At 41.9% G+C, this 12,960-nt stretch overlaps 1 protein-coding gene across 6 annotated transcripts in view; it reads left to right on the top strand.

The window, feature by feature from the left end:
* The window catches only part of vps35 (VPS35 retromer complex component), a 54,294-nt gene that overhangs the window by 10,678 nt on the left and 30,656 nt on the right, over positions 1–12,960 (top strand). For all 6 annotated transcript variants that reach the window (XR_010007823.1, XR_010007822.1, XR_010007824.1 and 3 more), the window contains 9 exons: positions 1,133–1,231; positions 2,349–2,445; positions 2,639–2,762; positions 3,595–3,777; positions 7,339–7,552; positions 10,142–10,225; positions 10,483–10,592; positions 10,694–10,790; positions 11,864–12,012. Coding sequence is in view for 3 of the 6 variants with exons in the window: in XM_062989957.1 (XP_062846027.1) it covers positions 1,133–1,231; positions 2,349–2,445; positions 2,639–2,762; positions 3,595–3,777; positions 7,339–7,552; positions 10,142–10,225; positions 10,483–10,592; positions 10,694–10,790; positions 11,864–12,012 (1,157 nt within the window). In the remaining 3 variants the exon portion in view is untranslated. The remainder of the gene's footprint in view (positions 1–1,132; positions 1,232–2,348; positions 2,446–2,638; positions 2,763–3,594; positions 3,778–7,338; positions 7,553–10,141; positions 10,226–10,482; positions 10,593–10,693; positions 10,791–11,863; positions 12,013–12,960) is intronic.

The following is a 12,960-nucleotide window of genomic DNA, read 5'->3' as shown; positions in this document are numbered from 1 at the left end:
TTATTAGGAATTTAGCGTCATGTTTTACATTTACATTTTCGGCATTTAGCAAACGCTTTTATCCAAAGTGACTTACAGTAGTGTGACAGTCCAAGCAATTGAGGGTTAAGGGCCTTGCTCAAGGGCCCAACAGTGGCAACCTGGCAGTGATGGGGCTTGAACCAGCGACCTTTTGATTACTAGTCCAGTACCTTAACCTTTAGGCTCCAGCTGCTCCACACACTTTGTTTACATTCATGACAGGACAGGTAGTTACTGATTACACAAGTTCAGGTTTAATATCAACACAGTCATGGACGAGTTAGTATCTCCACTTCACCTCACCCGCACGTCTTTGTACTGTGGGAAGAAACCAGAGTTCCTGGAGGAAACCCACACAGACACGGGGAGAACATGCAAACACCACACAGAAAGGACCCGGACCTTCTTGCTGTGAGCCACCGTGCCACCCATAAGGCAGCCCTATGCTTCATTTGCAATAAAAGCTTGTGAACCCTACTCTAATTAATAACACACACAAAATTTTACCTATTTATGTTTTATGTGAACTTCTGGGCTTAAATACATCTCTTAAATTCAAGTGTTATACAGCGAAATGTCCTAATACTGCATATGTGATTTGCAGAGACTGGCAGAATAGGCAAAACAGTAATACTGCACTGGTAAATAAATTCCTAAACTATAAATTTTACTCAGGTTGCTATCCATAGGGCAGTGGTAGCTCAGCGGTTAAAGTACTGAACTAGGAAGCAGAAGGTTGCCACGGTTGTTGCCACTGTTGGGCAAGACCCTTAACCCTCAGTTGCTCAAATTGTATTTGGTCACACTTGTGGATAAGTGACTGCTAAATGCTGTAAATGTAAATCCAAATAACGACTCACAGAGAATAGACAGGACAAGCAGAACTTTACTTATTACGTAGTATTAGATTGACGTCAGTAAAAGCTGATCAATGGTTGTGAAAGTCACAAAGTATTTAAAGTAAATAACTGGGTATAACATTCATTTAAACCAAAATTATTATGCATATTCTGTATTAATGCATGTACAGCATTTTACATTTATTTACTCAGTTTAACTCCCTATTTCAACTCGTGTGCACTGACCGTCTCTCCTCTCCTCTCTTTCCTAGCCGACCACTCAGCAGTCACCCCAGGATGAGCAGGAGAAGTTGCTGGATGAGGCCGTCCAGGCCGTCAAAGTGCAGTCCTTCCAAATGAAACGGTGTCTGGTGAGTCGGTTCGTCTAAACCTTCTGTTGACTTCATTTGCTGTACGACTTTCACATTAAACCGAAACATCAGGGAAAGAGGGCAACACTGGCAGCTACAGCAGGATCAGTTCATTTAAAGTTATTTCAGAAAGCCTTTGAAGAATATGTCTAAAAGCCTTGGACTTCAGAACAGCTTTGATAGTTTTGAATGTACGTTTTTAATTCTTTGTGCTTAGGAAGGAAATCTGTCTTTTTTTCAATAAATGACGCTCAGTTATGGATAAAGCTCTAGAGGTGAACCAGGCTACTACACAGACTTTATAGGTTGTGTCTGTTAAGGGATAGATGTATGGATGGATAGATAGATACTTTATTTATCCCGAAGGAAATTATTGAAATGAAGTGGGTGAAGCCCTGTGATGGATTGATGCCCTGTACAAGGTTTTCCTGCCTTGCGCCCAGTGTATTCCAGTGAAATCGGACCTGCCGCGACCCTGACCGGAATGAAGCTGTGGATATAATCCTTTGTCAGGGCACTTTTTGGAAGCATAATCATCTTAAATTATGTGAAAATGACCAGGTGAAGGTGTTTGGGTCACACGGCTTCTTCACTGTACAGTTCACAGCAGGTGACTTTAAAGCAGATTCTTTTTTTCAGTGTTCATGATCTAGGTGACACGCTGTCTTGTTAATGCTGCGTTTGTGCAGGCTGTGAGATGCTTCACAAGTCAGTAGAAGTTTCGCTGTACCACCTGTAACCAGAATTTACCATTAAATGATTGTAATGAAGTTTAAATGTTACTTTGCCTAAAAAGCAAATGACCTCCTGCGGATGCCAGAATTATCCAAGCATCATAAGACATTTCATAGGAGCGACGCGGTCTGTTCATTTCATTCTTTAATAGCCTGTACGGGCTTTCAATGAAAAGTCATTTATAAGTAATGGGACGTAATGAGAATGCATCACTGTGATTGTATAACCCTCACGTGGTTATTGGTCAGAATTTTAATGGCACAGACCGTTCAGTAATCACTCATAAATTACTTTCTTAATATGATCCCACCGTTCTTCATTTGCTGCTCAGCTAATTACTTTCAGAGCTCGATCTTTGACTTCTGTTTTTGCAACCTTGCAGGACAAGAACAAGCTGATGGACGCCCTGAAACATGCCTCAAACATGCTGGGGGAACTGAGAACGTCCATGCTTTCACCCAAAAGCTACTACGAACTCTGTAAGTCATTCAATACACATAATACTGCCTATTTATTTATTGCCATGCCGACACCAATAAATCAAATCAAATGCTTCTGCAAGTTAATATCCATGGCTGTCATGTTCCATTAGCTTGCTAACTAGCTCAGTATTGTACCCACTGTTTATTTAGTCTGATATCTGTGTGGTATCTTCCTCCTCTCTCTGTACAGACATGGCCATTTCAGATGAGCTGCACTACCTGGAGGTCTACCTGACCGACGAGTTCGCCAAAGGACGCAAAGTGGCCGACCTCTATGAGCTCGTTCAGTACGCTGGGAACATCATCCCTAGACTGTAAGTACGACAAGTGATCCTCTGCAGAGCTACCAGGCTCTGTTTACTCTTAAACACTACTATTGTTACTATTGGGTAATAACTGTTTATGTGGTTCTAATTAGAGACTGTAGATGTTAACAGGGGGTGCACTCTCAGGTCCGGGTCTCAAGCCCAGATAAATAGGGAAGGTTGCCCATGACCGGCAGGGCGACGGTGGAAACGATGCTACTGTTGGGCTGAACAGGAGACGAGATAGAACCATAGAGGAGAAGATAAAGACGAATGAAATGCTGTGGTGACCTTTAAACAGCAGCTAAAAGGTTCTGTCTGGGGTATCGCTGCATTGCACCCAGTGTTTCCCGCTGGAACCGGTCCCACCGCAACCCTGACCAGAATAAAACCCTGAGAGTTAAATATAATAGAATGTTTTAAGCATTAGAACGGAGACATTAGTTTTGGAATTGAATGTTTTGCTTCTATTTGTGTTACTAAACTAAATAGACAGGGAGGCACGGGGGCTATTATGGTCAGATGTCCACATAGTGTTTGTTGTACTGGACAAAGAGCCATCCGTTTCAGAACGTGGACACAGAGACATTAAGGAAGCTGAGCGTACAGATTTGTAGTTTTCCATACTCATCTCTGTTCAGAGACCGACTTATCGAAAACTCATCTAGTCTCCCTGCACTAAAAGCCCCAGTGCCCCCGGCTCTGTAATGTAAATACCCCACGTAGTTTACATTTCACCGTTCCGGGTATCTTATTTGTCGGAAAACACCGTCCATCTGCGCCTCCGCCCTTCAGTCCCACATCGGTCAGCTCTGTAACACGTCCTCTTCTCCTGTTCTAGGTACCTGTTGATAACGGTGGGCGTGGTGTACGTGCGCTCGTTCCCTCAGTCCAGGAAGGATATTCTGAAGGACCTGGTGGAGATGTGTCGTGGGGTCCAGCACCCTCTGAGAGGACTGTTCCTCAGGAACTACCTGCTGCAGTGCACGCGCAACATCCTGCCTGATGATGGAGAACAGGCCGAGTAAGTCCTGCCACTGCACCGTGACCCAGGCAACACAAACCATGCATCACAACAAAACACAAAAATTAATTATACTTCATTGAGGAAACGTTACCAATCTGGTCCCACTGTGGTTTACAATATGTAACGTAAAACCTCCACAAGGGGGCGTTCATGTACAAGTTCACTTTGTGTTTGTGCCTGTTAAAATTTGTTTATTTAATTATTATTATTTTTCTCTGCAACCCATTTTTTTGGCTCACGACCCACCCAAGGGTCACAACCCAGAGTTTAGAGCAGGGACTCACAACCTGTTCATCAACCAACAACTTCTGGACGTGCAAGGGGGTCTCGGGGCTATGCCGAAAAAGAATTCTAATTTTTCTGAGGGCGTCTGCGCTCAATTAAACCTAGGGGCGATTTATAGGATCTAATCCACTTCTTGTTTTTGGGTAGTGGGAAGGAACCCAGTTTGGTTACCTGGGCTTCAGATATAACGTCTTTGCCAGAACTAAATTTTTATATATGAAGATCTTTTCCAGTTCCTTCTGTCAATCAGTCTCATATTTTTGACTGCTGGTTAAAAACGAATCCAAGTAATCAAAAGCTGTCCAGCACTTCATCTCCATCAATGTTTCTAAGTTCTGTACAGCCGGTTTAAGCTAAGAGCAAAAAGAGACCGAATAAACATGGACATAAACACAGCAAAAACACAAAAAAACCAATATATTATATCTTACGTAATTATTTTTATATGCGGCCTCATTGTGTGAGCTTGAGTGGTCTACTCTTGTGTAGCTAAGGAACTAATGTTGTCCCACACCATAATAACAGCACTTAGAGTTGACCAGGGCAGCTCTTGTGTAAAGCGGGGCAGACGATTACTGAATGCCACAGAGCTCTTCAGTATGCTTGATTTCATGCACATCCTAATACCGCTGCTGACATCTGGACCGTCTAATGACTAAACAGAGCTAAAAAACGTAGTTTTTATCATTCTGAGCACCTTAATTCTTCTATTCATCTCAGTCTGAGCTCTTTCTGTAAGAAATGACACCTGTCCTGTGAGCAGAATTAAATCCACTGCTGTAAAGTTAAAACTGTGGAAAAGTCCTTCAGCTTGAAGTGCCTACGAACGCTAATTTCTAATTTCAGCGAATATGCTTGAGCAAGCGACTAACTGCCTGCTGTAATTACCGAATCAGTCTTAATGATTTTGTGGAGTAATTTGAGTCCAGCAGATGGGGAACCTCTGCTCAGCGTGTGAGCTGGAAAAGAGAAGAAATTAATCAGTGTTAACATGGAGTGTTAACGTAGTCTTCAAATTCCCAACCACAGCGGGCAACGTAAATGTTACCTGGACCGGCGCAGTCAGAGTCCAACGTTTCTTTTAAAGAATGGATTACGCATGTTGTGATGTGAGTTGTTTTGAGACGATCACGTGTGTAGAGAAGCACACTTTTTAAATTGATGATGGAATCACCAAAGGGACAAAATGCTCTCAATACGTGAACACACACATCAAACATTGTCAGCACACGACTGGCGACACCACATACATTAACTTAATTACCATAGGATTGGCAGGATGCCTCATATTGCGCCTCATATTTTATACGCCGCGTGAATAAAAACCTTAAATCGCTAACACAAACCTTTGAATTTCCTTGCAAATTGCGTATTTCACAGGAAAAGGCTCATTTCCCGGTCCATAATGTGATTTTCATGGCCGTGAATGAGGTAGTGAATGATGTATGAACTACGACACTAGATTCTGCTGGATTCCGGGACACTACGGCATTCCTGGTAATGAAAAGGAAGATTGATTAGCAAGAAACACAGCTGGAGAACAAACAACAGACTTTAAACTTCCCCCATCAGACGCCAAACCACTTATATCTCTTATATAGCTTTATTAATATGTAGCAATTAGAATAAAATGCACAGAGTGAAAATAAATTATCATGATGACATTTTACACCAATTAAAAACTTAACCAGAGAATCAATCTGATCAGGTGGTCTGTACCAGATGCTGCATTGGACACATGTGATTAACGCATTCACATCTTGTAAGAGTATCAACTCTGTGATACCTGCAGAAAACCTGTTTCTATTAAACTCACAGCAATAACAAAGACTGACAAAATCACTTGTGAAGGATGACAGACTGACGTGAGAATGATCTACCCTTCCTGCCGTGAATATAACCAAGGTGTAAGCACTGCGTAAAACAACTAAATAAATAAATAAAAAAGGCTTAAATCTGTCTGCAGTGACTACATTACAAACAGCTGCAGGAGTATGTTAATGTCAGGTTGATTAACAATGAACAGCGTGTATCAGCTATTAAAGAGCTTCGACAATGAGCTCCTTCCTATGTCACGTTTCTAGGCAACATAAGGAGCCAGTTAGGACCAGAGGATTGTGGGTTTGAACTGCTGGAGCATCAGGCACAAAAAACGGTTTAATCATTTAATGTTTTAAAAGAAACATGAACACGGACAAACGGACGAGCAGAAATAAAGGTGGTCACACGTCCAAGCTTACTGACGCTTTTGCAGCCACACAATAAACCACAGAATGAAAACTGATCTATAAAAAAGCCAAGGGTCTGATAAGTGCTTTGCATTGTTAAACCACCAGAGGTGCCAATAATTAACTCATTAACTGAATTCTGAGTTATTGTTGCTGGCTGTACAAAATGTCATTTTAATTAGTTTCCAACAGCTCAGACTGCTGATTTAAGACTCACTCTTACCCACTCTCAGTGTGCATGTGGCAGTTGGTTTAGAAACATTACTGCTGTTCTAATCTGAATTTTTTTATGTATTTATATCATTATAATCAAGAAGAACAAAACTATTAAACATAACAATAACAAACGGGAGCTGTTTTTGAAATCTGCACACATGGATCTCTGTACAAATAATGTACATATTTTGCATTATGCTCCGGTATGAATGTTTAACTACACTAATAATGTCAGAAAGAGTTTTAATATACCTGCTAAATCTGTATTAATCATGATTGGCATGTTTGGTTAGCGCTTCTTTGCTACCAGCTTCAGTTTTAAAGCTGACCTGGTTCATCATACTGTTTTTTACGTCAATTCCACCTTCACTACGTTAAGCTGTTTTTCAGTAATTGAAGTGTAAAGACGTGTTGATGTGTTTTTTATTTTGATGCTAGACTGTTGCTTGTCAATTATCAGTTAATTTGTGTCCCTATTAAAAAGAAGAGTATATTTGGCAGTATTACTGGTCTGCTATATGAACCAGAACCAGCTGAAATAAAAGAAAAATACACTTTCTACCTTCTGTTGTGTAATATTGAAGTGTTTTTAACAGAATTGTGCTATTTGTGCCAAAAAACATTTAAATGAAATCAGTAATTCCATTTGTCTGATTATTTCGCTCTAATAAAGAACTCGATTGGGGCTTTGGAGAACGAAACAGCACAAACCCTTAAACCCCTTTTCTTCTGTGCCAGTCCTGATAATGATCATTTTCACACTAACCCGAGTGACCCACTGAGCTCCAAATGACAAACCTCGCTTCTTTCTTTCTTCTATTTTTTTCAGAGAGGAGATGACCGGCGACATCAACGACTCGATCGATTTCGTCCTGCTGAACTTCGCCGAGATGAATAAGCTGTGGGTGCGAATGCAGCACCAGGGACACAGTCGAGACCGCGAGAAGAGAGAGAAGGAGAGGCAGGAGCTCCGAATCCTCGTCGGTACCAACCTGGTCCGGCTCAGTCAGCTGGAGGGCGTCAACGTGGACAAATACAAACAGGTACATTTTTACCTTTGGTGCACTCGAACCAAATCTCACACCTACCTGTGATCAGTGTACGTCTTTACTAGCATTTAACGACCAAGCCAGATGCCTTAAGTTACCAAAAGTATGTAGACACTCCTTTTAAGCTTGTCGTGCTGCTGTGGCAACAAGTCAGCTCAATAAATGACTGATAAACTGCATAAAATTAATTCTGTTCTTAATAAAAAAATGGACTTTTGTTTTTTGTTTTCCAAAATTGTCGGGATCAGACTGTGTACACACGACGATGCACAGGTTACTCAAGAATCACACACATTTGTTAATGATGTGAAGAGGCAGAAGCACATTGGACTTCTCAGACAGCTAGATTATTCAGCTTTATCCTGGTCAGGTCATTGTGGGTCCGGTTTCCCAGAAATACTAAGCGCATGTACTCCCCGGACAGAGTGCCAGTCTTGGTAGCACTGCTGAGATTCGAACCTGGACCTCAGTGCTGGGGGACTAGTGTAAATGCTTTCAAACTTGTTGGGTGGAAGGGATTTCCTGTCACGGCTGCTATCGTGGCCTCTAATGGATAATGGGGAGCAGTGCGTGACCCTCCGTTTGCAATAACGATCCCCGCGTGCACAAGTGAAAGAAGCGGTTGGAACCTGCGCATGTGTCGCAGGGACCGTGTGTTAGGTGTGGGGATGTGCGCCGGTAGAGGAGATACAACTGGGGAACTGGATATGACTAGATTGGGAGAAAAAGGGGAACACGCATAAATAGAAGTAAAAATAATGGTCACGGTTTTGATGGTTCTGTGTCCACCAACCTGCCACTGTAGTGTAACTACACAAAACATCAGGAGCCCGTTATAGATCGAAATAATTCAGTTTGATTTATTATCATCAGGTAAATAAAGCTGGGTCTACACATTACTAAATGACGCTTATCACTTTTTACAACTATTTTTGTTCTTGTGAGCAGTTGTAGTTCCTCAGTGCTTCAGGAGAGGCTTTGCTCTTTTTGAATGTTTTTAAGAAACACTTCCACAGCTTTTAATGACTGAAGTTTAACAGACAGACCTGCAGATACATTCTTGAGAGCTTACTGAACACACCGTTCTTGCTCTTTGTCTTTGAGGTTCTTTCTAAGAAACTGTTTTAATATGTTCAACCAAAGCTAAATAGTTCAGCTCTTTATGTGAACAAGACTTCAGAATTGCTCGATTAATAAAGCTTTCATAATCTTACACGAAGTACATTCCTTTCCTTTAGCACTGGTGACCTGATTGTCCTCGGTAAATCTCTTAACCTTGAGTGGATTGTTCTGTGTTGTGTTCTGCAAACCTTGTACTTGCTCAAATTCTTCAACACGGCATCTTAATGTTTGCTTTTAAATCCCTGTATTACACATTCACCTTCAGCCCCCCCACCCTTAGATACTTGTTTTCGGTATCTATCGTAACGCAATCAGGGTAATTGGATACGACTAAATTATGGAGAAAATTGTAGAAAAAGAGAAAAAAACATACAGTGACAATACAGACATGAAACAGCATTTGTCTCAGCGGCCCTTTTTTCACAATTCATTTGAAAATCCAGTTTGTTTTAATTGCGGCTATTAAAATGTGTTTTACTTGTGTAATTTAGCTCGTATAAAAAACAAAAACAAAACATTTTTAGCATAGGTCACAGCATCAGTAGCTTAACTTCCCCCCAGTCTTCCTCCTCCAGATCAGACAGTTCACTCACCTCCGTTTGAAATAAAGCTTCAGCTGTCACCATTCAGCAGCACAGGGGTCAACAGGGAATGTCATTTCCTCCTTTTTATTTGCAGATCATGAGAGAAGATTTTTGAACAGTCTGTGATTGAGAGCGTTTGTCTGAATAAAGTGGCCAATTTTCAGCACATTTCACCATGATGAATAAATTTAGCTCTTTAGGCATTGTGTGGAGTTATTTGAAACAGTTTTCTTCGGGGTTTTTATGTAGATCAGTGGTGTTCAAACTGCCAGATGGAGTCAGAAATACACAACCACGGGGGCACAGACTCTTTAGTAATAAAACTAATAAAAATATAACAGCTCCTGATTACTAACAATTCCACTTCCTTTTTATTTAAACAATTTCAAAAACAGCTGCAGGCTACAGTTTGGTGTCTTTCCATAGATCATAACGGATGTGTTTACCAAAGCATGGGAACTTTGATGCTTTACATTAATATTCTCTATATACATTGAACATTAATGCACTTGAGTAAATGGACTAGCAGACAGACTAGGTGAATGAGATCTCATTGCTGGAAAAGGTTAAAGAGATATTTCATGATAGTGTGGTGTCATTCGTTTAGGGTGTTCATCTGGGGTTCAAATCAGCAGTGCTATCAAGCGGTCATCATCTACACAGACATGATCGGCTATGTCTAACTATAGGGTGCGGGTGCCCTATTACTACTGCCCTAATTTCCCTCGGTATAGGGTTTGCATATGAAGTAATAGTTTTACCTTCTTCAAGCGGGCAAATCTCAGCAATGCGCTAATACTTCAGCAGTCCTTCAGCCCTTTTTTATTCTATAGCAATTGGAGTAATTGAACGGCTGGATTTGATCTGCTCTTCTCAGACTGTGCTACCCGGAGTCTTGGAGCAGGTGGTGAACTGCAGAGATCCTCTGGCGCAGGAGTACCTCATGGAGTGCATTATACAGGTAAAGAACATCTCGCTTCAGTCTGCCGCTTCATTTCACTCTAATTTCCCCATTCGTGCTCTCTGTAATTGCTTCAGGCGGTCGGCCACACTCCAGCCTCACGCCGGGCTTTCGGGCACCAGCCACAAAAAAAGACTTTTGTGCCTTAAGTGGTTAAGACAAACGGGCAAGGAGATGCGCGTGTGTGTGTGTGTATGTGCGCACGTGTGTGCACTCGTGTACATGTGTGTTACATCTGCACTAATTCCTCTCTGCAGGTCTTTCCGGATGAGTTTCACCTCCAAACACTGAACCTGTTCCTCCGAGCCTGTGCTGAGCTGCACCAGCATGTCAATGTCAAGAACATCATTATAGCCCTGATTGACCGGTAACACACACACACACACCCACCTGCATGCTTTCACATTTTAAACTGCCTGTTATTATCTTGCTCTGTCAGGGTTGTTAACAGTCTGTTCGTTTCTCCAGGTTGGCTCTGTTTGCCCACAGAGAAGATGGACCCGGCATCCCTGCTGAAATTAAACTGTTTGACATTTTCTCGCAGCAAGTCGCCACAGTTATTCAGGTATGCCGACATTTCAGCTTCGTCCTGGCGTGGGGGTTAAAGCCTCAAATTAAAGCCAAATATCCAAACATCTTTAGTGTTGGATTGTTTGTCACATTCTAACAAACAGTTAGAATAGGAACACTCAGTTCCACATGTTATTTCTGCACAGTGCTGACCAACTGGCCCTTGTCGCAATCACAAGGAATGTATTGTATAACTTGTTTTGATGAATATTGTCACAGTATTTCCTTAAGATACTATTCTGTCCTTTAAAAAAAGAACTCGGCCACAAGGTCACGTTTCTATGTCAGATTTTTTTTTGTCAATTGAACCGGAAGCATCTTAATCCAACAGCAGTAGCCATGCAAGCTTAAAGAAACTTAGTCTAGTGTGTAACTCACCAAATAAACTTTTCTCTAAGTTCTTCTCTAAGCGGCCGCTCAGGAACTGTTTATTGGGAGCTAAATGAATTGGCAGAGCATTCACACACAAGCCTAAGATCACCATGCCCAATGCCGAGCTTCAGACGAGCTGATATACCACACTTTAGAGCAGAACTGTCTCTGGAGTAACAAACAAAAAATGCTTGGCTGTCTAAAGAGCTGATAAATAAATCTGGGTTTGGCAGGCGAGTGCGACAGGAGGAGGAGGAATGAGAAAGTTCTGGGATTGTTTTTGATCCTTTGGGCTCCCAGGTTCCAGCTAAATAAAATTTTATGCTACAGCATATGGTGAAATCCAAGAAAATTGTGCTTTTGACTTTGTTTCAACACGAAGTTGACAATAAAGGCACATGAAGGCATAACAGCGCACACAGCAAGGGCCAAACTAAAATTGTTGCTCAGATTGACCTGTAGCCCTGATCTCAACAGGATCCAACACTGAATGAGTTTCCAGCCATCTAATGTAGATTTCTTTCTTAGTATAAACCTACATTAGTGTTTTCAGTACAGGCATCATATGTTCTTGCTGCTAGCCTGGCACTTATCAAAGGCAGCAGATTGATGTGTGTATGTTAAATAAAATCAGGGCAGCAGTCAGAAACCATCTTAAACCCGCCGCGCAATCAGGGTTGTGTTCGTTAATTTCAGTCTCGCCAGGACATGCCTTCGGAGGACGTGGTTTCACTGCAGGTGTCCCTCATCAACCTGGCGATGAAGTGCTACCCTGACCGCGTGGATTATGTGGACAAGGTTCTGGAGAGCACCGTGGAGATCTTTAATAAGCTGAACCTCGAGCAGTAAGTAGCGCACCTGAGCAGCCATGTCAAAAATAAGATTAAGTGGAATTTTTATGTAATCAGTGTCTGATTTAGCTTGCAGCACAAAAAACTCTGCAGGCACAGAGACTGTGTTGTTATGTCTCGAACACGGTCATTGAAAATCTAAAAAGCACTTTTGTCCGTGTCCTGTCTGGAGTGGGAACACCTGCTTGTCTCGCACGTCCATTTTCATTCTCTCCTGCGGTCAGGAGCGCTTGCCGTGTCAGCAGGCATTACATGAGCTGTTTCTCGCTCACGGTTTTTCCTTTCTGACAGGACTCAGGTAACCATTAGTCCCGCATTCTGGCTCATTGCGATGCTGTGTTGGAAAAAGCATTGGCGGCCAATTTTAGCACTTTAGTGAATTATTTTAAGCCTAAAAAGCCTTTTAAAATGAATTTAAAAGGAGCCGGCATTGTGTAGACTGTCTGTAAATATTACAGTTCATTAGTTTTATCCTTTGTCCTTCCACTTTGTCTTTTCACTTTCAAAATGGGGTTTGAATCTAAGTGGTGCTGTTGGCTGTTCGTGCGTCTGCACTGACATGATAATGGCTAATGTAGGCGTCTGGCCGAAGAGTCTAGCCATTGCGGGGGGGTGCACTTGTTGGTGCAGTGCTGGTCTCAAGCTCGATTAAAAATGGCTGTGCCATTTAGGTGTGCAGACCAGAAGGATCATGTAGATCATGGAGTATGAAGCTTGTAGATGTCATGTAACGTCGTGTGTCTGTCCTGTTTGGGTCAGTGTTAGCAACCCAGACTAACTCAGACACGATAAAATCAAACTGTACAAAATATTTGGACACTAATCCTTCTAATTTAGTCTTCTGAGTTCAACAGAGGCTTTATTGTCATTTCAGCTCTATACAAGTACATATTGAAACCAAACAGCATCCCTCCAGGACCAGGACCAGGACCAGGACCAGGG

Source organism: Trichomycterus rosablanca, chromosome 27 (assembly GCF_030014385.1).
Source record: "Trichomycterus rosablanca isolate fTriRos1 chromosome 27, fTriRos1.hap1, whole genome shotgun sequence".
In the NCBI taxonomy this organism is placed as follows: domain Eukaryota; kingdom Metazoa; phylum Chordata; class Actinopteri; order Siluriformes; family Trichomycteridae; genus Trichomycterus; species Trichomycterus rosablanca.
The sequence above is the reverse complement of the archived record's forward strand: the minus strand, read 5'-3'. Positions and strand labels throughout refer to the sequence as shown.